This window comes from Triticum aestivum, chromosome 4B, assembly GCF_018294505.1.
Source record: "Triticum aestivum cultivar Chinese Spring chromosome 4B, IWGSC CS RefSeq v2.1, whole genome shotgun sequence".
Taxonomy (NCBI): domain Eukaryota; kingdom Viridiplantae; phylum Streptophyta; class Magnoliopsida; order Poales; family Poaceae; genus Triticum; species Triticum aestivum.
In genome coordinates this window covers 180,531,627-180,554,738 of record NC_057804.1, presented here as the reverse complement: position 1 = coordinate 180,554,738, position 23,112 = coordinate 180,531,627, and the positions used below count along the sequence as shown (strand labels likewise).

The 23,112-nt window shown below is 47.8% G+C and overlaps 1 protein-coding gene and 1 long non-coding RNA gene across 3 annotated transcripts; both read left to right on the top strand.

Annotated features, from left to right (window-relative positions):
- The first annotated feature begins 1,359 nt into the window (after nt 1–1,359).
- On the top strand, nt 1,360–3,882 carry LOC123094699 (uncharacterized). 2 transcript variants are annotated; one of them, XR_006445925.1, is made up of 3 exons: nt 1,360–1,529; nt 1,890–1,974; nt 3,606–3,882. It is a non-coding gene; the product is annotated as an uncharacterized lncRNA (long non-coding RNA). The 2 variants fall into 2 exon arrangements; XR_006445923.1 differs by lacking the exon at nt 3,606–3,882 and adding an exon at nt 2,468–2,634 and having other exon boundaries at nt 1,362–1,529.
- Nucleotides 3,883–5,239: 1,357 nt separating this feature from the next.
- On the top strand, nt 5,240–6,824 carry LOC123094698 (probable carboxylesterase 12). Its single transcript, XM_044516640.1, has one exon. It carries the CDS (start codon nt 5,366–5,368, stop codon nt 6,329–6,331), a length of 966 nt encoding a protein of 321 aa, XP_044372575.1. The 5' UTR covers nt 5,240–5,365; the 3' UTR covers nt 6,332–6,824.
- Nucleotides 6,825–23,112: the final 16,288 nt, after the last annotated feature.

Below are 23,112 nucleotides of genomic sequence, written 5' to 3'. Positions count from 1 at the left end.
CCTAAGTGTAATTATAGGACTTCTTGGTTGCCTTTTTTTTTTTTTGCAAATTTGGCTGGAATTTCCTAACGCTATTAAAACCATTCAGCTGTGCATTAAGGATGCCTTCTCGCGATGTCCACGTCGGCACAAGGAGACGAACGAGTCGCGACCTGCTCGTTTTCTGTGGGGCTCGTGCTGGGCTTTCGTTGAGAAGAATAACAAAAGGGAAAAAATGGCATCGTACACGTCACTAAGGGGATTGGGCAGCGACTCTTCCTCTCGTCTCGCCTCCGAGCTAGGTTTAGCGCCGCCGCCGCTGCCGCCGCCGCCCCCGTACCTGCTGCTCCGTCGTTGCCCACCGGAGGAAGGGCCCCTGTTCAGACCCGCTCCTTCCCCGAGTTAGGCCGTCTGCGCGCCGTCGTCGTCCTCGTACCTTCGTACGCGGCGCTGGAGAGACGGATGAGGAGCTCGAGCAGTTCGTGCATTCATCCCTCTTCCCTCGACCATCGACGTCTACTGCGACAAGATCTGCCACCTCGTCGACCCACCCCGACCCACGTCATGGGGCGCATCTCCTTCCACCGCCTCCACATCAAGAACGTCTGCCGCCTCGAGGGGATCACCAAGATGGCCGATCTGGTGCGCCCCTTCCCACCTCCCTCCCTTCGCCGCTCGCACTCGTCCTCTAATGGGTCTCCATCGCGCCATCTCTTCCTTGTTGATCTCGGTTGCTGCCTCCGCCTCGTCTCTTCTCCACGGGAACAACAGATGGCAACAAGGAAAGTGGCTCGGCCCAACCATGGCCATGTCGCCGCCACCAGTTGTTTTCTCCGCCCTTCCCTCTGAGCTCTTTCTGATTCCTTCATAATTTCGTAGCTAGGGTTTGTGTGTCCAGTCCACAAGATTTCTTACACCAACGATTGTTTCCATAAATCTATGGTTGCTATGGAGTGGTTTTGGGTACCCGTAAGATTCTTACACCAGCAACTAAAGTGACCAGGATTTGTCTTCATAGAATCCAGGGCTGCTATGGAGTGTTATTTTCCTGCTGAGTGTACAATTTATTATAAATATTATACGATGAAGTACCAAAGTTCAAAGTGGCATATGATCAGATATTCAGATTCCCTTTGCAGGTTAAACTCTATACCAGCAAAAAAAATGTTTTACAGTATATCTCCAAGATTCTCCATTTAAGATATTATAATTTCAGTGATGATGCCTTATTTCAGGATAATTGGTGTTGTTTTTGCTGCAGCTCAGGCCGGATTTTGGATTGCAAGGCTAAGCAGGTCATCTAATTGGTATGCTTACATAGAATTCTTTCTGTATTAGTTCTTTTGCAATCTCATTCTATCTGAACAACAAGTTTAGTGACACAACGGCAGAAGCTGAAAAGAAGAAATATATAAACCACATTGAGGAGTTAGTCCAATGAATGGGATGGGAGCCCTTCAAAGTCACATATACAAGCGATTTATGTTCAAGCTTTATACGAGCAGGCAATTGAGTTAATCGGAAAGGGGATAGCCTATGTGGATCACCAGGTTCATTTTCTCTTCTCCTTTCTTTATCATGGTATAATATGAAGTTTGAAAGGAATAGGCATGTATATCGAGTCCTTGACAAATAAGTAAAGGCTAACTGGTATATGATGCTAGATTTTAGAGCAAATCAAGATATACAAGGAAAAGAAGATGGATAGTATAGTTAATCTGTTGCACACATCTAAAATTGTTGGATGATTTCATTTCATTTTTTTAGTTCCATAGATGGGATTCAAATATTTACATGCATGATATATCACATAGTTTAGAATATGCTTTTCCTTGTCTCCTTATTATGCTAATTGGGATTCAAATAGAGAAGCCATGACACATGTCCTTTGTTCTTTCCATTTTTTCTAGGAGTTCTTTCAATTCTCCTATGCTTGGGATCTGTTTGATTGATGGACCTTAAAGCTCATGCAATAATGCATGAACTTGTCAAAAGGTGCACATTCTAAACCAGTAATAGTGCTTCTACATTAAATTATCCATCTTCGGATGGGTCACTATTTACTAACTACTGAGTCATAAGCACCAAAGTTTGGGGCATGTGTTAGTATCCCTGTGACTTGGCATGTGAAGAAAATACACCATTTCTGTTTATTTGCATCTGTTCTTGACATTCTTTTGTCGTCTTGATACTTCATAAGTAATCTGACAAAGTCTAGGTAGTTGTTTTACTCTTTGTCGAATTCATTTTTTATTGTGATACAAAGGAAATAATGTAAATCATTAGGATTCTCCAAGAGTAAATCAGAATGCATGCTTCATATAAAGGCTTGGTTGATCTTAATAAAATTTCACTATCGATGTTCTATTCTTACATAGTTTTGTTCGAATTCTTCTTACATAGTTCAGTTTTGGTGTGTTGCCTGCTCATTCTTCTTAAATAGTTTAGTTTGAATTCTTTGCCTTGCTGATAGTATTTATATTGGCAGAGTAAAGAACTAAGCATTTGTCCTCTACGCACAAAAGCTAGATAGAGATTCTTTTGGTTGCTGCAGTGCATGCAATTCTATACGAGTATGTCACCAACTGGTTCAGATTGGATGAGTCCATGTACCATTGAGCTCTCAATGACTACTACGATAGCACCGGTAAGGTTCATGCTTTTCGATTTCTCCTGTGCAGTTTCCCTATAACTGTGAGGAATCGAATACCATCTGTGTCTTGGTTGTCATTCTTACAGTTTGATATTAGAGCTTCATAGTAATTACAGTCTTTATTTTTATGATGAAGATTTGGTGGGTGAATTCTATCTGTGGTTGACGTTGTTGTTGTTATATGTTGAGGTTTTAAGTGTTGATTGGTGTCTTGTCAATTTGATAGATGCTCATAGATGTCTCCTTTGCCATATGTGTGGTTATTGATTTGGCTCTAATATGTATATATACGATGTGGTGAATATGTACAAATGGTTTAGGTACATGTGGTGCATGGTGCCTACTGCCAAACTATAGTCAATTCCATCTTGTAATATCCGTAAAGCTGAAAGACCGAGATAACTAGGCCTGCAACACAAGGCAAAAATAGATGCCTAATCACACCTTTTGGCTCCTATAGGAATGATGAAGAATTTTCTTGGGCACAAAATGTACACTAGGCTTGTCATATCGTCTAGAGTAGCATACTTCGAAGCTTATGTGAAGTTGTTCCCTTGTTCTAGCTTTGACAAATATGACTGACAAGCGGGTGAAATGACAAGTTTGAATTTGTTGTTATGTTATTTGCATCATTCAAGGGCTCGTGTCACTAATCTCATGCTAACCTTTAACCTTTAACATATGTTGAAAGCCAAAGATGGCACCAGAGAGATAGGAGGTGTGATTGGGAATAGGATAGAAACAAGCATAGTACTAGCGTGTTACTTACATTTCAAACTAGATGTCTTTGATACCATACTTGATTTGTATATATAAGAGAATGTTTGTTTGATAATAACCTTCTTTCATACATCATCCACTTGCTCATTTTTGTTATCTGTTTTGGTTGACTTGTATACCTAGAGGTATATCTTCTTCCTGAACATATGTCAACTGTGTGATTTATCTACTTATTGTGGGATTTCACATCCAGGTTCAGCTGCTACCAACATAAATGTGGCTATGTTGGAAGATGATACAAGAAATGTTCATGCCGCTCTAAGCCATTTGCACGAAGCACTATTATTAGTAGTTACAGAAGCTGGCACTTACATGGGTGCATGTCGGTGCCTTCTAGAGATTAGGTTCCTGTTTATCTAATGCAAATTTTGCTGCCTATATTGCGCAAGATTGCTTTGCAGTTCTCTTGGACACTAGGATTGATTGTGTTGCTTGGTTCTGGTATCTAAGGATCTCTTGTGCTGAAACATTGCGGTGCTTTGCCAAGTGTTTGTGATTCTTTTTTACCGGTAAAGAAAACTTACGCTAACAATCGTTAGTTCATTGGGGCACATGAACCATAGTGAACATTGGTTAAGATGAACACATTGACATAATGGCATTGATGTTTGATGTATGTATGTTTGTATGGTCCGCGATGGTGGCATGAAAAGTGAATCAAGTTGGTAGACAATCTGAGACGATGTCTGGTTAGATATTATGGAGATGGTCACTGTAGAAGTGAAATTTAATCTGTAGTAATGGATGTGTCTGATTTAATACTGGCAATGTCAGTATCATATTGCTGTATGGAGTAGCAGAGAGAAATGTGTGGTGTAACATGGTTGAGCGAGCCAGGACTTTCTGGTCTTTTGCTATTTGTAAATAAATTAGCTGATTTTATCTTGATTCTAAATTTCTAATACAGCTACATATGTACATACTGTTATGGGACTTCATATTGTCAATTTTCTTATTTTAGTTAAGTACTGCATTTTAGATGTGCACTGTGCTTGGAGCAACTAACACCACCAGGATAGTAAGATTTTTATGATTTATACCAAAAACTATTCCATGTTACTTGACAATAAATGTGTATGAACTCATGTGAATATGGACACCCTAAAGGTGCAATGAGGTGCTTCAGCAAGGCAAGTGTGCCACAAGTACGCACTCAGGAGGCCCGCCATTGGCGGGCCCCAACCACTAGTTACTCCAGTAGGGTGCGCAGGTGAGCCAAGGCCAGTGGAAACCTCCGAACAACATATCACCTAATCCAACAATACACTCCAATGTTAGGTCAGGAGTAGTACTTTTCTTTAACAATGATTCTATGGAGAAACAGTTGGTGGTGCTGGTCCACCGCCCTACTACTATTCTCACCACCTTCAATCTGGTTAGGCTGGTCACAATGGACAAGAACATAAGCTAGTAACTTACACACTTCCCTAGACTATATTACTACCTCCATAGTGAATAGGAACATCTATGTAGTGTCATATAACGATGTATTTATTAGGTTATAGACTCATTGTTTCTTGGAGTGTGTGATGTTCCGGTAACTTAGCTAGTTACCACAAACACCTTTCTCTTCATTAAATATGTGCCACATAAGCAAAGTTGTATTAGAGTGTGTGATGTTACTCCTAAGTTCCTCCCCATTGTGACCAGCCTTAGCACCAATCTTCTCTGCTTGCCTCTGTTGCAGTCTTGCAGAGCACCAAAAGCAAAAGGTATGTTGCCCACGGTTGGGACTTGGGAGGCTGAAGGTTGATGCTGCCAATAAATATGGAGGCTGCTACGATTGCTGGTGGTTTCATGACGAATTTTGCTTGTTTTGGAGTTTTGTAGCTTGTCAGGGTGCTTGTCAGGGTGCTGTGTTCTGTCTAGGGGCCAGCCTGATTCAGCAGGTCTCTACATAACGAAGTGGCCATTTCCGCTTCCGATCCACAGCTTCAAGCCAAGGCCGGCGTCATGGACCCTGGCTCCGACATCATCGAGTACGAGAGGCCCGGCGTCGTGCGCGTGTACAAGAGCGGCCGTGTCGAGCGCTTCGACGGCACCGACACCAACACCGTCCCGCCCTGCCCCTCCGGGGACCCCGCCAATGGCGTCGTCTCCAAGGATGTCGTCCTCGACGCCTCTGCCAACATCTCCGCTCGCCTGTACATTCCGGCCGCGGAGCCTGGCAAGAAGCTCCCCGTCGTCGTTTACTTCCACGGCGGCGGTTTCCTTGTCCAAACCCCGGCCTCCCCGTTCTACCACACCTACACCGCGTCGCTCGCCGCCGCGGCGCCCGCCGTCGTCGTCTCAGTCGACTACCGCCTCGCTCCCGAGGACCGCCTCCCCGCCGCCTACGACGACGCCTTCGCCGCGCTTAAGGCGGTCGTCGCCTCGTGCCGCCCGGACGGCGCCGAGCCGTGGCTCGCGGCGCATGGCGACGCCTCCCGCGTCGTCCTCGCCGGCGACAGCGCCGGTGGGAACATCGCGCACAACACGGCCATAAGGCTGCGGAAGGAACGCATCGAGGACTACGGCGACGGTGTAAGCGGCGTCGCGCTCCTGCAGTCCTACTTCTGGGGGACAGAGCGGGTGGGCGGGGAGCCCACGGATGCCGCCTACCGCGGCGAGTTTGAGCGCTTGTGGGACGTCGCCTGTGGCAGCCATTTCGGCCCCGACCACCCTTACATCAACCCGGCGACGTCGCCCGGGGAGTGGAGCCAGCTCGGGTGCGACCGCGTGCTGGTCACCACGGCCGAGCTCTGCTGGTTCGTGGACAGGGCGCGCGAGTACGCGGATGGGATAAAGGCGTGCGGATGGGACGGAGAGGTCGAGTTCCACGAGACCAAGGGCGAGGAGCATGTCTACTTGTTTAAGTCCGGCTGCGACAATGCCGTCAAGGAGCTCGCCGTCGTGGCCGACTTCGTCGGGCGCTGTTGAGGTTGCTTGCTTTTCTGCTCGCCCGATGAATGATTCATCAGTATTTTCTTTTTGAAGAGACAGCGCGATTCATCAGTAATAAAGGATAACATAATTGGCGAGTGATAGGCGCCGATCAACCGACTAAAATTTGATTATGAGATCCAGGCAATCCAAAGTAGCAATGTCAAATTCATATATTCTCGGAGTCAGCTGCTTTCAAAATAATTGTTGGATCATGGCGGCAATGCCAAGACGCAGGGGAATTCTTCCAACATCCAATGGATACATTCAATATCCCTGAACATCTCAGGCCAACCTCATGTATTCCCTACTAAAAGTCTCTCTGTGTTCTAGGCATTTGGTGCTCACAGTAAACCCTAACCATAGGATAAGTGAACACCTTCGTGCATACTATGATTATATCTTCAGTCATTCGAAGATACTCATATGCAAACATTCAAAATGTTGCGGTCACCTTTTGGAAACAAGAAAATCCTAGCGGACCGACATATTTATCCGTTGCTTGAAGAACGGTTATTCGTCTTACATGTTATCACCAATTTGATGAAACAACTATTCAGACATATGGAAGCGTCGCCAGAATTTGTAGCCATGGTAGGTACAACCGGGCACAAAGTAGTCGACCATAATCTTATCACGATCGGCGACTCTATTCCAGTAAAATGCCACACGACCCATCTATGACCCCGCATGCTTCCTCTTTATTTTGTTTGCCGCTATCCATTGAGCAACCATCAACACAATCTGATAGTCTCTAGTGTCCATTGAGGGAGTCCTGGATTAGGGGGTATCCGGACAGCCGGACTGTGTACAACGTCCGGACTATTAAAACGTGAAGATAAAGACTCAAGACTTCGGCCCGTGTTCGGATGGGACTTTCCTTGGCGTGGAAGGCAAGCTTGGCGATCCGGATATTATATTTTCTTCTTTGTAACCGACTCCATGTAAACCCTAGCCCTATCCGGTGTCTATATAAACCGGAGAGGTTGGTCCTTAGAAGGCCGATCACATTTGCATTCATACCATTATAGGCTAGCTCCTAGGGTTTAGCCTCTATGATCTCGTGGTAGATCTACTCTTGTACTACCCATATCATCAATATTAATCAAGCAGGAAGTAGGGTTTTACCTCCATCGAGAGGGCCCAAACCTGGGTAAACATTTGTGTCCCTTACTTCTTGTTACCATCACCATTGACGCACAGATCGGGACCCCCTACCCGAGATCTGCCGGTTTTGACACCGACATTGATGCTTTCATTAAGAGTTCCTCTATGACGTCGCTCGATGGCTCCTTCGGTCATCATTAACGACGCTGCCCAGGGTGAGACTTTCCTCCCCGGACAGATCTTCGTGTTCGGCGGCTTCGCGTTGCGGGCCAATTCGCTTGGCCACTTGGAGCAGATCGATAGTTATGCCCCTGGCCCTCAAATCGGGTTCGGAAACCTGAACCACACGGCGGATACCCGAGGAGACTTGATCTTCGGCAGATTCGGGCCAGCACCAGAAGCGCCGAACAGTCACGATGAGCACGGCTTAGACCTGCTGTTAGACGTTGCTTGGAATATCACCCCGGCAGAAGCCCCGGACCTAAATCTGGGATAGGTTGCGTTGCCTAAAGACGGAGGGCTGGACCCCGCCCCATAGGCCCTACCCTCATTGGCGATGGAGCCGAACACAGGCTTCACTTTTGAGGAAATCGGTGACCCCGGGCCCCTAGACTCGTGTCCGGTTGTAGGCTCCAGTCCGTGCGTCCCCGGGCCCGCCGATCCCGTTTGGGCTCTGGTGATGGAGTTCACCGCGGCGGACATCTTTCAGCACTCGCCCTTCGGCGACATACTAAACTCATTCAAAACCCTCTCTTTGACAGAGAATCTCGGGCCGAATTATGTTCGGCTCGAGTGGGAAGCAGGCGACGAAGACATTCGTTGCCCACCCACCACCCACTTCATAGCCACGGTTGATGATTTAACTGACATGCTGGACTTCGACTCCGAAGACATCGACGGTATGGACGACGATGCAGGAGAAGACTCAGAATCTATGAGGTGCCGGATTCACGCCTCGCCACACGACATATACATGGTGGATACGCCCAAGGAAGGCGACAGTGACAATCCAGAAGATAACACCCCTGGGCAAAAACCAAAGCGACGGCGCAGACGCTGTTCCAAATCCGGCAACAGTAACAATATCATCAAGAGCGCCAGAAGAATGGATACTCCGGTCAACCATGAAGGCAATAACGACCAAACAGAACCAGCGATGGAGCAGGACGAACCATGTCACGCTGAACATAATTCGGGTCATACGCCCGAAGAAAACGATCCAGAGGGACGAGTTCACCAATCCGGCCCAGGACAAGAAGACAGTCCGGATGACGACGCATTCATTGTTCCGGAAGAACGCGTGGAACGAAAGAACCTCCACAGAAAGCTTACGGCTACAGCGAGAAGTCTGAAGAAGCAGAAGCAACGGCTTAAAACCACACAGGAAACGCTCAATCGCAGATGGAACAAAGTGCTAGACACTGAAGAAAGATACGACGACGATCGCCATACAAAGAGCTACCCAAAACACAAGCTACTGCCAGAATTCGACGACGAGGCTCTTCCACCGAAGAACAACACGACCAGGAGACTAGGAGTACCACTTCATAATCGCAACAAATTAGCTGCCAAAGACGCCCACGATTTACGTGAGCACCTAGAGAAGAAAGCTGGCGCAGCTAGGTCCATCTACGGATCTAAAAGAGACACCCCGGCGAAGGACTATGGTCGTCAAAACAATTATGACAACCAAACACCAGTTCGGAATAAACACCGAACACAACAACAGCCGACGACATGCCACAGTGCGTCCCGATACAGAGGGGCTGCTCACCCCTGTGCTTTACTGATGAAGTACTGGACCATGAATTCCCACAGGGCTTTAAACCTGTAAACATAGAGGCATACGACGGAACGACAGACCCAGGGGTCTGGATCGAGAACTTTATCCTCCACATACACATGGCTCGTGGAGATGACCTCCATGCCATCAAATACCTCCCCCTCAAACTGAAGGGACCAGCTCGGCATTGGTTGAAGAGCCTCCCCAAAAATTCAATCGGGAGCTGGGAGGAACTAGAGGACGCTTTCAGGACCAATTTTCAAGGGACTTATGTCCGGCCTCCGGATGCTGACGATTTAAGTCACATAATCCAACAACCCGGAGAGTCCGCCCGCAAGCTTTGGAACAAATTCCTCACTAAGAATAATCAAATCGTTGACTATCCGGATGCCGAAGCCTTAGCGGCATTCAAGCACAGCATCCGGGACGAGTGGCTCGCCAGACACCTCGGCCAAGAAAAGCCAAGGACAATGGCAGCCCTAACAAGCCTTATGACCCGCTTTTGTGCGGGAGAAGATAGCTGGCTCGCCCGTAAAGGCACCAGCGACCCCAGCACATCCGAAGTAAGGGATGGCAACGGGAAGCCACGGCGTAATAAAAACAAACGCCAAAACAAGGAAGAGAGCCCGGACAACACAACGGTTAATGCCGAATTCCGAGGCTCTCGACCTAACCAGCAAAATAAGCAACCTAAAGGCAGTAAAGAGGGACCGTCCGGTTTGAACAGAGTTCTGGACAGACTATGCCAAATTCATGGCACCCCCGACAAACCTGCGAACCACACGCACAGAGAGTGCTGGGTCTTCAAGCAGGCCGGCAAACTAAACGCCGAACACAAGGGAAGGGAAACACCAAGTGAAGACGAGGATGAACCTCGCCAACCGAACACTGGGGGACAGAAAACATTCCCGCCAGAGGTTAAAACAGTGAACATGATCCACGCGACTCGCACATCCTTGGGAAGGCACGAACGCGCCCATAAAGACGCACGCGATATAGAGCCCATCGTACCCACACCTAACTACTGGATGTCTTGTTCGATCACCTTCGATCACCTGGACGGCCGAACTAGTATTCGGCGCGAAGGATCAAATGCCTTGGTGCTTGACCCAATAATCGACGGATACCATCTCACTCACGTCCTCATGGACGGTGGCAGCAGTCTCAATTTAATACATGAGGACACTGTCCGCAGGATGGGGATAGACTCATCCAGAATCAGCAAGATTCACACCACCTTTGAAGGGGTGATACCAGGCGTTGAAGCCTACAGCAAGGGCTCCGTCATACTGGAGGTAACATTCGGCTCTCCAGGTAACTCCAGAAGCGAAGAACTAGTCTTCATCATCGCACCCTTCCAAAGCAGCTATCAAGCATTGCTTGGAAGAACGGCCTTCGCCCGCTTCAACGCATTGCCGCACTATGGCTACCTTACACTCAAGATGCCCGGTCCACGCGGCGTCATCACCGTTAGCGGAACAACGGAGCGCTTTTCGCGCGCAGAGGAATACGCGACGGCCCTAGCGGCCGGACTATAAGCGGCCTCTAACAAAATTATACCAGGTCGTTAAGACCACGGACACGGTTAGACGAGTCCGGCAGCCCACATTAAACCAGGGCATTGTATATGTAATCCTATAGTGGACACCAGGGGCTAATAATAAAGCCCCACACTCTCGGCTCAACCTTATTGGCAGGCCAGCATTTTACATTTTCTACTATCCATCGCACACTTACGTTGCACTCTTCTATGAGATCCCCTCTTTCCGCAGACAACGTTCGCGCGATACCCTTCCAGGATGCGGCACAACGGAGACAAAGGCGCAGACGTGCAGCAGGGCCCCGTCCAACAGGTTTCTTTTTAGATTAAGCCCCTGTGTAAACCTTTTCTATTGCCTCTTGTTGTTTCATTATCCCACGGGTTCCATACCCACAGAGGATACTGCCGTTTTTGGCATTACGCCACGACAGATTAATGCACGCACCTGGACATACAGGGTTTATAATGAATGGGCATTCTTGAGCCCATCATCTGTTAGAAAGTCCGAATACCTTCGGGAGTGTTCGGCGTCACGATTTTGGCCTTATATGCATCAGCTCCGAATCATGTCTTTGGTCAAATGTTGGGATTGCCCGGCTCCTGGGTTTGCCGCCTTACGTTCCGTTATAATCGGCTAAGGTGGCCAAAGGAGAACTACTGTGATTGTGCCCTGGTTATTCCGGATGAGCACCTCAGTAGAGAAAGCCGAAAACTGACCGTCATGATACAGCGAGAGACTGATCAACCACTCGACGACTCACCGAATCTCTAGGAATCCTCCGCATTAACGAAGGGCCATTTCCCGGCCAGGTACATACGCGCCCGTATTCGGATGCATGCGATGGTACCAGGGGCTACATAGTAGCCCCAATATTAGAATCCCGCGACCAAGCAAAAGTGCTACAGCTATATAGTCCGGTTGCCTAGTTCGACGCGCGATCACCTCCTTGCCGGACCAAGACGTTGGATAAAGAGTGATCAGGCATATTTTTTTCGCGAACACCCCCGCATTGTATGCGTGGGGGCTGAAGCCAACGACTGCTATCTTTCGGATTACACACACACACACACACACACACACACACACACACACACACACATATATATATATATACGGCCGCACAGGGGACACAATCATATTTTCAAACACAGATTATAAATATAACCTTTTAATCAAAATGTTTTTACAATAATTTGAATCATCACTCGAAGAGGAGATTCTTCGGGCACTACGCCTCTATCAGGCGGGCACCCTCCGTGACCTGCGCCAAGTAGTGCTCGGCCGGATATTAACCCCCTACCGGATCCTGAGGCGCTACCATAGTGGCATCCATATCCGTCCAATACGCTTTAACGCGTGCAAGGGCCATCCGCGCACCCTCTATGCATGTTGACCTCCTCATGGCATCGATCCGGGGCACGGCCCCAAGGAACTGTTGCACTAAACCAAAGTAGCTGTCTGGCTTAGACTCCTTCGGCCAAAGATGATCTATTACAGACCGCATCACAAGCCCGGACAGCCTGTGAAGCTCCGCCACAGCAGCCATCTTATCACTTAACGACAGCGGGCGAGTGGGAGCATGGAACTGCGACCAAAAAAGCTTCTCCACCTCCTTTTCATCCTGATCTTTGAAGAACTCCATAGCATCAGCCGTACTCTTCGCCAGGTCCGCGTATGCGTCCGGCGAGCTCCAGCGTCCATCAAGGGGAGCGTACTTCGGATCGAAGAACTTCGTCCGCAGCAAATAGGAGCCTCCAGCCGCGATTTTTCCGGCCTGTTGAAGCTCCTCCCGCGCACCCCTGAGCTCGGTCCGTATTTCCTTGGTGGCATTCAGCGCCTTGCTCAGGTCAGCCGATTTATCTTCATGCTCCTTCTTCAGGAGCTCATACCGGTCAGCGGCATGTTTTAACTCAATAGCCATTTCGGCTATCTTTTCCTTGCTTCGGCGATGAGCAGCCTGTTCGGCTCTCAATTCCTCGGCCGCCTTTAGGGCAGCCGCATTGCTCACCCGAGCTTGTTCCTTGGCTAGCCCTCAGGGCCTCCACGGCAGCAGCACCATCTGCAGTTCGAACAAATTATATTAATACATGCCACCTTAATATTTTCCTATGCAATGGGAGACAGGGCACATACCTTGTGATGTATCCAACCGCTCATTCATTAGAGTAATATCGGTATCAATCGACCAAATTTGCCTCGATAGTTCGTCAACTTCAATGGACGGGCCGGCGGCCGGACCCGCAGGTACCTGTACATGTTTACAACACTATCATTGGTTTATGATCCCCCGTTTGCCGCCTAGGGCGGGCAACTAGAGTCTCAGGGGCTGCTATCTGTATGGAGCACACCTAGCGCGTGCCTTACAACCAAAGAAATAGTGAGTTTTCCATTACATACCTCAAAGCCTGTGAGTAGGCTTGTGAATGCTTCATTCAAACCGCTTGTAGCGGATGAAATCTTCTTGAGCATTGCGCTCATTAATGAGTGGTGCTCCTCCAAGAGCGCAGCTCGCTCCAGTAAGCCCGTCAGTACATCCGGACTTAGGGCGGCTGACGCATTGGCTTCCGGCCTTGGCGGATCCGGGCTCCTCCGTGACGACACCTCGGTGTCGCCCGCGTCAAGAACCGGAGAGGCGGGTGGGGTCTCGCTCTCCATCATCTCCGGAGGAAGGTCGCCCGAAGACGATCCCTGTTGAGAAGAGCTGCCAGCCGGACTGCAAAAAGTTGAGTCCTGGTCATTGATCCAGGAGAAATACAGTACCTTTAAGTTAATGATTGACTTACGACTCGTTGGAGGGCTGGCCCGTTGGAGGGCATGATGCGGTGAGGGTGCCTGTCGGGGCAAGGACCCCTGGGGATCCCTTTTTCCCCAATTTGGGCATCTCTGCCTCCAAATCTTCGGAGGCGGCCCTCTTCTTCCCGCGTGGGGAGGCGGCCTCGACCTCTCCTCCCCGACTATCCCCGGTTCGGATGTGTAGTGTGTGGGGTTCGGATCTCTCATCCTTCCCCTTGTCTTTCCCCGAGGGCATTCTGCTGAGTACCCGGTCGAGCATCTTGGCCACGGTAGGGGCGGGCGAGCCTTCGGGAAGTGGCGCCGGACACCTGATTCTCTCCGCCTTGCTGAGCCATTCCTGGACGCGGATGATGTTCAGAACAAACAATCTTGACAAATACAAAACAGGGTGTCCGGTATCAAGGCTACTTACTTGAGTATCTAGGCGATTGCAGCTTAGGCCCGCATCCTCGATGGTATCCGGACACGTTATCTTCCGTCCGAAGAATAATTTGCACATCTCTTCGAGCTTTAAGCCAAAGAAGTGCTTCACAGTCCGCGGACCCTCCGGATTGAACTCCCACATCCGAAGAGGCTGGTGCTGGCACGACAACATCCGCCGGATTAACATCACTTGCATTACGCTGACAAGGTTGATATCCCTCTCGAGAAGCTCCCGGATGCGGTTCTGCAGTATTGGTACGTTGCCTGCAGGCCCCCAATTACGTCCTACGTCTGGCCAGGATGCCAACTGCGACGGGGGCCCGAGCGAAACTCGGGGGCGGCTACCCACTTTGTGCCCCTTGGGGCTGTAGCATAAAACCACCTCCGTTGCCATACGTCAGATACTTCTGGGAAAGAACCCTCCGGCCATGGGGCATCGGCGTTTCTGCTTATTGCGGCACCTCCACACTCCATGTGTCGCCCCTCGATCATCTTCGGCTTCACATTGAAGGTCTTGAGCCATAAGCCGAAGTGTGGCGTGACATGGAGAAAAGCCTCGCACACGATAATGAACGACGAGATATGAAGGATAGCATCTGGAGCCAGATCATGAAAATCCAGCCCATAATAGAACATGAGCCCCCTCACGAAGGGATGGAGGGTGAAACCCAAACCACAGAGGAAGTGTGGGACAAAAACAACACACTCATTGGGCTCCGGCGTGGGGATAACTTGCCCTGGAGCAGGAAGCCTGTGCGGGATATCTGCGGTTAGGTATCCGACCTCCCTAAGCTTCGCAATGTCCTTCTCCTCGATCGAGGAGGCGACCCACCGGCCTTGAGGATCAGATCCGGACATACTGGCGGATTCCAGAGGGGTGGAGCTTAGGTTTTGGGTGTTAGAACTCGAGGTGCGAGAAGGCGCGATGAAGGTGAAGAAAGAGGTGTAGGTCTCGACCCCTTTATAAAGAGGGTGAATATCAAGAGTCCCCGGTGTGACCGTTTGAGGTTTATCTAAAAACACACGGGGTAATACCAACGGCCGTCGTGGGGTCACGCACGCTCATATTGATGGAAAATCCCGTCATAAAAGGGACACGATCTCTGCCTCGATGGGACGTGCCAATAAAACTGCCTCGTAACACGAGTCGTTGTGGGGTAGGAGACGTCGGTTCACATTGGACCGAGCCATGATACAAGGGCACGACGCACGAAGATTGCCAGCAAATCAGATCTATACCATACGGAGATCATCCTGCGGATCCGGACACGGTCTACGTGTTCGATAACCATTTTGGAGTATTCGGAGGAGGAACCCGCCTTGCAATGCCGAAGACAATATTGCGCGCCGGACTCATCGTCATTGAAGCTTGGTTCAGGGGCTACTGAGGGAGTCCTAGATTAGGGGGTATCCGGACAGCCGGACTGTATACAACGTCCGGACTATTGAAGCGTGAAGATACAAGACTCAAGACTTCGGCCCATGTCCGGATGGGACTTTCCTTGGCGTGGAAGGCAAGCTTGGCGATCCGGATATTATATTTCCTTCTTTGTAACCGACTCCATGTAAACCCTAGCCCTCTCCGGTGTCTATATAAACCGGAGAGGTTGGTCCTTAGAAGGCCGATCATATTTACATTCATACCATCATAGGCTAGCTCCTAGGATTTAGCCTCTACGATCTTGTGGTAGATCTACTCTTGTACTACCCATATCATTAATATTAATCAAGCAGGAAGTAGGGTTTTACCTCCATCGAGAGGGTCCGAACCTGGGTAAACATCTGTGTCCCTTACTTCTTGCTACCATCAGCCTTGACGCACAGATCGGACCCCCTACCCAAGATCCGCCGGTTTTGACACCGACATCCATAACCTCACTATCAGATTTAGAACTCAAAGATGACGACTAGTCATAAAAAAAACTCCTCTATCATCATCTCTCTCTTCAGAAATTGTGAATCATATGTCATTTACATGATTGTACGAGGTTCTAGACTAGCATACATGAATAAATTTGGAGATAAAGTCATGTTTTTAGGAACCTTCAGTGTGGTCTTGTTGTTTGCTTTCTTGTGTGTGTCTTTATATATATATATATATATATATATATATATATATATATATATATATATTCAGATTTTCATTTCCAGTACATTTTTTCCTTTTTTTTATCTTTTCTCTTTCTCCTTTTCTGACTTTTTTTTGTCATTTTTTAAATACATGATGCGAATTTTTCAAATGAGTGAACATTTACTAATGCCTCAAACATTTATTTAAAACTGTACAATGTTTTTAATACTTTTTGACCATTTTTTAAACATGTGAATATTTTGAAAATGTTGGTAAATTTTTTTAAATTCGTATCAATTTTTTCTACATATCAAGAACATTTTTTTCTATATGGTTAACTATATATAATGGTGTGATTTTACATATTATGCGAACAAGTTTTTATACTTCATGATTGTTCTTTTAAAATTTTATGAACATTATTTAACAAATTTTAAAAAGCCTCGCAAAGTTTTATTTACAATTCATGAAAATTTTCTCAGTGCATAGTGATTTAAAAATAACTAAAATATTTTTTTACTCGTGCAAGCACGCCTTGCAACACATATTGTTGCACACATGTGTGGCCGTGCGCGCCTACATTCCTGCGCCGGCTTGCTGGAGACATCTCACTAGGCTAGCCCTTTTATGGGACGGCAGATGCGATGCGTATGGGGGAGCGCCTGTACGGAATTTCCTATACGACGTTCTTTGCGTCGCTTTGTCTTTTTTTTTTTTTGCGAACTCAAAAATGTATTACTCAATCACTGGTTCCTTACAATCTTCTGCTACTGCCTCCAGCACATCAGCCGGACCCGAATTAAGCCAAGTCATAGTCCTACCAGTTATTCTACCGAAAGAAGCAAGACCATCAGCGGCCTTATTCTGTGATCTCGGCACATGAGTAATACAAACTTGACGAAGAGTAAGAAGAAATCTAATCTCATTTACTAGTGAGGCATATGCAGACCGGTTCACCCCACCTTCATTGAGCATGCTCGCCATCTCTGTGGAGTCTGTCTCGATGACGATCGGCAGTTCCGAGCGCTGGATAGCTGATGACAGCCCTTCCATACAAGCGCAAAGCTCCGCTTCTAACGCATCTCGACAAGAGAACAAAGCTCTGCAAGCAGAGAAAACAATCTCGCCCACGGAATTCCTCAGGATCATTCCCACTCCTGCTTCCTCACTCGAAACAAAGGAGCCGTCTGTATTCAGTTTAACCCAGCTAAGCGCTGGTTTTTCCCACCTTCGCTGCACCACATTTCCGGTAGGCGGAGGAGCACGATCAAAGGAAACCGTATATTTCCCTTTCGCCGGATCCATGTACGTATTGGTTCTGATCACTACCAGAGAATCCAAATAGCTCTGTAGGAATCTGATTGATACTTCCATTGGTGGGGCAGGTTTAGAGTGAACTAGCTCATTTCTCACATACCAACTTCGTCAGAAGATTATAAGCAGCATGCAGCGCTCCAATTCTGACATGGTCGCCAGAACTTGTAACAGCCATTCCTTCCCATCATAAACAAGCCTCTCTAGTTTCGGTAGCTTCCATATCTTGGCCATAGAACGATATAGGTCTCGACCATACTAACATCTAACAAAGGGATGATAATTGTCCTCTCGATCCAGCCCACAAACTGGGCACATGCTTGTTGTTTCTAGGCCAATTCTATGCTTATTCTTCCATGTGGGTAGGCCATCTGTAACCAGTCTCCAGGCAAAATTCGCCACTGTCGGCCGTGCCCCACACTTCCAAATAAAATCCCAGCACTTCCTACCCCCATTTACAGACGTACTGGACGATGCCGCGTTCTCTCTGTGCAGTTCATCGAAAGCAAGGTGGTACGCACCCTTTACTGTAAAGTTCCCCAACCTTTCTGGACCCCATGCAATAATATCATTAGCAAGCCTTGGAGAAGCTCTGATTTTTAGTATTTCTTCGACATCAGCAGCAAGAAAATATTGTGTTAGCAGTTCCACATTCCATCCACCATTATCCTTTAGGAGGTCAGCAACAAAACGGATACGACATCGGCCCTGCCTTGAGATAGGTTTGTATGAGAACGGTCGAGGAATCCAGTTGTCACGCCATACTCGTATGGATTTACCATTGCCTACTCGCCACAGCAAACCTTTCTTCAACAGGTCTAGGCCGTGGCTTATAGCTTGCCACGAGGATGACGCATTACCCGAAAAAACAGTATCCTCCAATTTCCCATCAGGGTAGTATCTCGCCTTGAGAACCTGAGCACATAGACTATCGGGTCTAGAGATTAACCTCCAAGCTTGACGAGCTAGTAGGGCCTGGTTGAACAATCGGAAATCTCGGAAGCCTGCTCCCCCTCTAACTTTTGGTTGCAGAAGGTGATCCCAACCTCTCCAATGTACTCTCCTTTTCCCATCAGTTGATCCCCAATAATAGTTCCTCACCATCCTTGTGAGGTCATCGCACACCGAAAAAGAGATCTTGAAAACACCCATGATATAAGTTGGTAATGCCTGAGCCATTGACTTAATAAGGGTCTCTCTGCCGGGCTGAGCTAGATAGCCATCACCCCACTGAACAAGTCGTTTCGTAAGGCTTGTTTGAAGATTCTGAAACTTGCCCTTAGACATACGACCATCCGGAGTGGGAAGACCCAAATACTTTTCCTCAAAAACCAGGCTAGTAACCCCCAAAGCATCTCTAACCTATTCCTGTACCGTAGCAGGGCAAGCTTGGCCAAATAGCATAGAGCACTTGTTGTAGTTGAGACTCTGCCCTGTTGCTGACCCGTACAGGACCAGTGCACCCTTAACTCTTTCTACTTGTGGTTTAGACGCCTCAAAAAACAGCAAAGTATCGTCAGCAAACAATAAATGTGAAATGTCTGGCGCCCTTCGACATACCCTGACAGGAGTAATATCACCACTTTGCACTTTGCTTCTCAATATGGCTGATAATCCATCCGCCACAAACAAAAATAAGAATGGAGAAAGTGGGTCACCTTGCCGAAGCCCTCGCGACGGTGCAAATGAATCCAAGAGAGTCCCATTTAGTTTAACAGAGTACCTCACCGATGTGACACACACCATTATCCAGTCAATCCATCGTTGAGAGAAACCCACCTTTTGCATCACTTGCTTCAAGAAACCCCAATCCACTCTATCATAGGCTTTGGACAGATCCAGCTTATATGCACAAAAGCTCTTAGTTGGATCCTTCTCTTGTTTAATGTGGTGAATACATTCAAAGGCAATAAGAGCATTATCCGTAATCATCCTTCCGGGTATAAATGCACTTTGTTCTAACGAGATCAACTCATCCAACAAAGGACGCAACCGATTCACAAGGCACTTTGAGATGACTTTGTAAATAACATTGCAGAGGCTAATTGGCCTATAATCAGACAACTTCATTGGGTTAGAAATTTTAGGAATCAGCACAATTGTAGTAGTGTTAACCCCCTCTGGCATAACACCCGTATGGAAGAAGTTTCTGACCGGAGCTATCACACTTTCCTTAACAGTACCCCAATTCCGTTGAAAGAATCTGGCCGGGAACCCATCCGGCCCCGGTGCCTTCAAGGGCCCAATTTGAAACATGGCGTCTGAGATCTCCTTATCCGTGAAGGGAGCACACAACTTTTCATTATCCTCAGCCAACACCATTTGCTCAAAAAGATTTACAACAGGAGACACATTAAGAGATGTATCAACAGAAAAAATATTCTGGAAATGTTCATTAACAAGTATCTTCATTGTGGCCAAATCTGAGTGCACAATTCCAATACTATCGGTCAATTCTCGTATCTTATTCTTTCTTGCCTTCCATACAGCCTTGCTATGGAAGAATTTTGTATTCCGATCACCCTCCTTAAGCCAAGAGATTCTTGATCGTTGTAACCACATCATTTCCTCTTGATACAGGAGTTCATTCATTTTGTCTGTTACCCTTCTTATGTCTTCTCTATCTGCATTCATATTCATGAGCTCCTCCAACTGAGATCGGGACTTGGCAAGCTCCCTCGTCACGTTGCCGAACTTCTTGCTCCATGCCCCCAGCGTTCTCATAGTTCTTTTGAGTGCATCACTCAACTGCGCCATATTATTGACTGCACCAACCGCAGCCCATGCTTCTTTGATGATATCTGGTAGGGCCGAATCCCTCTCCTAGAATATTTCATAGCGCCGGCTCTTCCCTCCTACAGGACCTTGGTCTGGCTCCCCTTTCAAAAAGATCATAACATGGTCGTAGCATGGCGTGGGGATGTGTTCAACTGAAGCAAAGGCGAATAGATTCCGCCATTCGTTCGTAGCTACTGCCCGGTCCAACCTTACTTTCACATTAGCTGAGCCACCTCGCTTATTGTCATAGGAAAAGGGCACTCCAAGGAAACCCAAATCCACGAGCTTGCAAATTTCCAAAGTGTCCCGGAAAGCTATCATTTGGGACTCTGCCCTCGGCGTGGCCGAGAGGTGTTCAAAGTTCCACATTGCCTCGTTAAAGTCGCCTATCACTAACCATGGGAGGTTACTCAACGTTTTCAGACTCTGCAGCTTCGACCACATAAGATGTCTATTTTCCACCCGAGGTTCCCCATATACAAAAGTTGCCCGCCATTGTTCTGCACCTTCATACATCCTAATCAAAGCATCAATATGTCGCTCATCTTTGTTCAAGATTTCCACTACACAGTTTTCATGCCAGTACACCGCGAGACCACCACCCATGCCATTGCTATCGACTCCACAAAAACCCTTCAAACCCAGCCGGTTTCGCAGTCTTTTCATCTTTACTTCCTTTTGTCTAGTCTCACATAAAAATATGAACGTGGGGGAACGCGACTTGCAGATTGTCGCTAACTCACGAACTGTCCGGGTGTTCCTGTTGGGGAACGTAGCAGAAATTCAAAATTTTCCTACGTGTCACCAAGATCTATCTATGGAGAAACCAGCTACGAGTAGAAGGAGAGTGCATCTACATACCCTTGTAGATCGCTAAGCGGAAGCGTTCAAGTGAACGGGGTTGATGGAGTCGTACTCGTCGTGATTTAAATCACCGATGATCAAGTGCCGAACGCACGGCACCTCCGCGTTCAACACACGTACAGCCCGGTGACGTCTCCCACGCCTTGATCCAGCAAGGAGAGAGGGAGAGGTTGAGGAAGACTCCATCCAACAGCAGCACAACGGCGTGGTGGTGGTGGAGGAGCGTGGCAATCCCGCAGGGCTTCGCCAAGCACCATGGGAGAGGAGGAGTAGGGAGAGAGGTAGGGCTGCACCAAGAGGGAGAGAACTCATGTGTATGGCAGCCCCAAACCTCATCTATATATAGGGGGAAGGGGGGCTGCGCCCCCTTTAGGGTTTCCCACCCCCAAGGGGTGCGGCCAGCCCTAGATGGCAAAGGGGAGGCGGCCAAGAGGGGAGAGGAGAGGGAGGCGCACCAATATGGGCCTTAAGGCCCATCTGGACTAGGGTTTGCCCCCTCCCACTCTCCCTTGCGCCTTGGCCCCCTTGTGGGGGGCGCACCAGCCCTCCTAGGGGCTGGTCCCCTCCCACACTTGGCCCACGCAACCTTCTGGGGCAGGTGGCCCCACTTGGTGGACCCCCGGGACCCTCCCGGTGGTCCCGGTACAATACCGATATCGCCCGAAACTTTTCCGGTGACCAAAACAGGACTTCCCATATATAAATCTTTACCTCCGGACCATTCCGGAACTCCTCGTGACGTCCGGGATCTCATCCGGGACTCCGAACAACATTCGGTAACCACATACAAGCTTCCTTTATAACCCTAGCGTCATCGAACCTTAAGTGTGTAGACCCTACGGGTTCGGGAGACATGCAGACATGACCGAGACGTTCTCCGGTCAATAACCAACAGCGGGATCTGGATACCCATGATGGCTCCCACATGTTCCACGATGATCTCATCGGATGAACCACGATGTCAAGGACTTAATCAATCCCGTATTCAATTCCCTTTGTCTATCGGTATGTTACTTGCCCGAGATTCGATCGTCGGTATCCAATACCTTGTTCAATCTCGTTACCGGCAAGTCACTTTACTCGTTCCGTAACACATCATCCCGTGATCAACTCCTTGGTCACATTGCGCATATGATGATGTCCTACCGAGTGGGCCCAGAGATACCTCTCCGTTTACACGGAGTGACAAATCCCAGTCTCGATCCGCATAAAACAATAGATACTTTCGGAGATACCTGTAGTGCACCTTTATAGTCACCCAGTTACGTTGTGACGTTTGATACACCCAAAGCACTCCTACGGTATCCAGGAGTTACACGCTCTCATGGTCGAAGGAAGAGATACTTGACATTGGCAAAGCTCTAGCAAATGAACTACACGATCTTTTGTGCTAGTCTTAGGATTGGGTCTTGTCCATCACATCATTCTCCTAATGATGTGATCCCGTTATCAACGACATCCAATGTCCATAGCCAGGAAACCATGACTATCTGTTGATCACAACGAGCTAGTCAACTAGAGGCTCACTAGGGACATATTGTGGTCTATGTATTCACACGTGTATTACGATTTCCGGATAATACAGTTATAGCATGAATAAAAGACAATTATCATGAACAAGGAAATATAATAATAATACTTTTATTATTGCCTCTAGGGCATATTTCCAACAGTCTCCCACTTGCACTAGAGTCAATAATCTAGTTCACATCGCCATGTGATTAACACTCACAGGTCACATCGCCATGTGACTAATACCCAAGAGTTTACTAGAGTCAGTAGTCTAGTTCACATCACTATGTGATTAACACTCAATGAGTTTTATGTTTGATCATGTTGCTTGTGAGAGAGGTTTTAGTCAACGGGTCTGAACCTTTCAGATCCGTGTGTGCTTTACAAATCTCTATGTCATCTCCTAGATGTAGCTACCACGCTCTATTTGGAGCTATTCCAAATAACTGTTCTACTTGGAGCTATTCTAAATTGTTGCTCCATTATATGTATCCGGTATCTCTACTCAGAGCTATCCGGATAGGTGTCAAGCTTGCATCGACGTAACCCTTTACGACGAACTCTTTTACCACCTCCATAATCGAGAAAATTC

Coding starts and splice junctions, on each gene's coding strand:
- LOC123094698 (XM_044516640.1), top strand. CDS start 5,366: ATGGACCCTGGCTCCGACATCATCGAGTACGAGAGGCCCGGCGTCGTG.